We start from the raw sequence: 3,549 nt of genomic DNA on the forward strand, positions 1-3,549 counted from the left end.
CCCGAGGGTTCGGATCCCACATACAGACCGGTTCCCGCTCACTGGCTGAGCGAGGCGCGGGAGCAACGCCGAGGGTTGCGATCCCGTTGCCGGTCCCCGGTCTGGTACGGGGGCAACACTGAGGGTTGCGATCCGTTGCCAGACACGGAAAAAGACAAAAAGACAAAAAAAAAAAAAAAAAACTCTGTAGGCTGACAGGACAGAAAGCCCAAAAACGTATGCCCCTAGATGTGGAAGTAAATCAGATGTCTGGGAAACCGAATACAGTTCTGAAGGACATAGAAGGAGCTCTTAGCACTGGATGCTTCTGAACAGGGAGTCTGCTGGAAAGGAGCTTTACTCTTCATTGTGTCTATTTTTTTTAACTACTTGAATTTTTATTTCATGCATTAATTTAAAAAAATTAAAACAGTTAATTTAAAAACACATTTTCTCAGAAGGAAAATAAAAATCCACTCCCAAAGCAGGACCCTTGCTCTGCTCCAGGGAGTAGACTCCAGCGTCTACACTGAGGATCCTTGCTGCCTGGAAGCCGGCAGAGGCCAATATCCTGAGTGTCCCCATCTTTGATCAGATCTGGGGGTAGAGCTCACTGTGGGAACCTCCTGGGGCCTGTGCTCAGGGTTGGGTGACTCACAGCATACCTGAGGGGTACTCGATACAGTGGGATCCACCAGGCGAGGATCCAGGAAACCAGAGACTTAGACTTGGCTCTCATTAACTCAGTCACTTCTTTGGGTATCAGCTCCTTGGGTGTAAAATAAAGGCAATAGACTCGAGCTATGTGCTCAAATGTTAAACCCATGTCTCGGTAGTGACCTTTCCCCTTTCCTCATACTCCCAACAGTCAAAGAGAATTTGATCTCATTTTCCATGATTGAGATTATAAAAATATCGATTTTCTGCAATGCTTTTGAAAAGTGGCATACTATCCCCTCCCAACCAATCACTGAACTAGAATCTCCTTCTGCTCTAAGAAAATTCCATTTAACCTTATCTGTATTTAATTTCTTATCTCATTTTCTTAAGATTTGCCTCCTTCCAAAAGCAGAATGAAGGAAAAAAACCCATCTAATTGGATTCCAGTTCATTGAGGTCTTTACTGTAGGAAGCCAAGCTGGAGACCCCTCCAGCTCTGTGAACATGCAGTCTGCAATCTGGATACCTTTTATTTAATTTCAAGAATTCCCTTTGCACGGCAAAAAGGGGTCTGAGGAAAGCAGAGCAGCGCAGATGAAGGGAAGGGCAGAAGCAAGGTGCTCACAGAAGTGGTGCCCAGTGCTGGCCGCCCAGTGGGCTCCCTGGCTGGGAAAGAAGCAGGATCCATGGGAGGAGCAGGAAGTCATTTTTGACACAAACAAGGGTCCTGGGGCATGCCACTGCACCCCAGAGCCTGGCCATGCAAGACGCTGAAATGGAGAATGTGGCCCCGCAGGATGTAGCAGGTGGAGCCGTGGAGCAGATGCACCAACACGAAAGGGGGTCTTTTGGGCGCTTCCCAAGGCGCCTGCAGGGTCTGGAGCATAGCAGGGTCTGTGTCCATGTCCATGAGCATGGTCAGTTAACAGCACCAACTGGGAGGCCCAGGGCAGGAGAGAGACTGAAGCTCAGCCTCTAGCACCCATGTGCCCGGCCCTCCTGGAAAGAGACTTGCTCTCTGGATGGCTGCTCTCGCAGCAAAACCCTCTCCCTCACCCCTGTGCCCTGGGAAAACTGGAATAAATCATCAGGGTGAGGTCTGACTCAGGGCACCAGCTGCCTCTGGAGGGCCAGGCCACTATTGTGCAGTGAAAAGATGCTGCTGCACCAGATGAGGGACTGGAGGTGGAAGGAACAGGCTGGGGGCGAGGGGGCCACCGCCAGCTCTCCGGAAGCACAACCCGGGGCATTTTGTAGCCAATCTGTTCCTCATTCCCAGTAATCCCATGAGGTGGGCCCTGTTGCTTGACGTTTTTGTTTTTTCTTTTTTGGTGGATCAAGGGGAGGAAAGGGAGAGGAGAGAGACCTGAAGGCCGGGCCGGCGTCGTCTCTCAGAGAACGGAGGTAGGCAGCGTGTGTGGTGGGGACACTGCGCTGGGGACACCGCGCTCGTCCTGTGTGATCTGGGATAACCGTCTGGCCCGCGGCTCACTTTCCTCAGTTACCGAGTCAGGAAAGTCCCACCCCACCTATCTCAGAGGGATAGGATAAGGGTGACCATAGATAACGAATAGAAAACACTTTTAAAAAGGTATAAAGCGCTATTCAAACGCGAGGCAGTGTTGTCATCAGAAAGATGTCACCCTTAGCCCATCCCTCCGCTTCCTTTTTCAGGGCGTCTCCTGGCCTTGGGATCTTATCTCATCATCTCAAAAGCGTTTGGACACTCCCTGGTGGCTTCCCCTGATCACAATCTGTAGCCCTAGTGGCTAGAGGGCACCTTGGTGACCTGGGGGGCGGGGGGTGCCGGGACTCTCGCCTCCTTGCCGTCCCCCAGGCACCTTCCCCGGCCGCCTGGTCCACCCTACGAGATGAGGGCGCTGTTCAGGTCTGGGGTGCCCCTGCCCGACCCTCGAAGACCCTGTCTGGAGTGCAATTCCTGTTCCCGATTTCCAGCAGGTGGCGGGTGGAGGGTGGCAGGCTGGCGGGTCCGTAGGACGCCCCCCGGCCCTGCCCCCACCCTGGCTCCCGTCCGGCCCCCCCCCTCCCCCCATCATCTCAAAAGCGTTTGGACACTCCCTGGTGGCTTCCCCTGATCACAATCTGTAGCCCTAGTGGCTAGAGGGCACCTTGGTGACCTGGGGGGCGGGGGGTGCCGGGACTCTCGCCTCCTTGCCGTCCCCCAGGCACCTTCCCCGGCCGCCTGGTCCACCCTACGAGATGAGGGCGCTGTTCAGGTCTGGGGTGCCCCTGCCCGACCCTCGAAGACCCTGTCTGGAGTGCAATTCCTGTTCCCGATTTCCAGCAGGTGGCGGGTGGAGGGTGGCAGGCTGGCGGGTCCGTAGGACGCCCCCCGGCCCTGCCCCCACCCTGGCTCCCGTCCGGCCCTCCCCCTCCCCCCAGCCCAGCCCTAGTCTCGCTCAGACGGCGCCTGGAGGGGCCGCGGGGCGCCGAGGCCCGGGCCGCCACTGTGCACGCGCAGGTGGTCCTTGAGCGACTCCTTGTAGCGGAAGCTCTTGCCGCACTCGCCGCACGTGTAGGGCCGCTCGCCCGTATGGATGCGCTGGTGCTTGAGCAGGTTCTGCTTGCGGATGAAGCTCTTGCCGCACAGCGCGCACTGGAAGGGCCGCTCGCCCGTGTGCAGCCGCTGGTGGTTCTGCAGGTGCTCCTTGCGGCTGTAGGTCTTCTCGCACTCGGAGCACTTGTAGGGCCGCTCCCCGCGGTGTGTCATCTGGTGGCGGATGAGACCCGAGTGGCAGTTGAAGCTCTTCTCGCACTCGGCGCACTCGTAGGGCCGCTCCTTGGTGTGGCTGCGGTGGTGGATGATGAGGCTCTTGCGCACGCCGAAGCTCTTGCCGCACTCGGGGCACGAGTAGGGCTTGCTACGCGCGCCGTGCAGGAGCAGGTTCC

General features: G+C 56.7%; 1 protein-coding gene across 1 annotated transcript in view; it reads right to left on the minus strand.

The window, feature by feature from the left end:
* Window positions 1–3,049: 3,049 nt before the first annotated feature.
* ZNF282 (zinc finger protein 282) overlaps window positions 3,050–3,549 on the minus strand; it is a 22,545-nt gene continuing 22,045 nt past the window's right edge. The window contains exon 5 of the mRNA XM_008582797.1: window positions 3,050–3,521. Within this exon, the coding sequence (XP_008581019.1) occupies window positions 3,050–3,521 (472 nt within the window). The remainder of the gene's footprint in view (window positions 3,522–3,549) is intronic.

This window comes from Galeopterus variegatus, unplaced genomic scaffold (assembly GCF_000696425.1).
Source record: "Galeopterus variegatus unplaced genomic scaffold, G_variegatus-3.0.2 Scaffold2726, whole genome shotgun sequence".
Classification (NCBI taxonomy): Eukaryota; Metazoa; Chordata; class Mammalia; order Dermoptera; family Cynocephalidae; genus Galeopterus; species Galeopterus variegatus.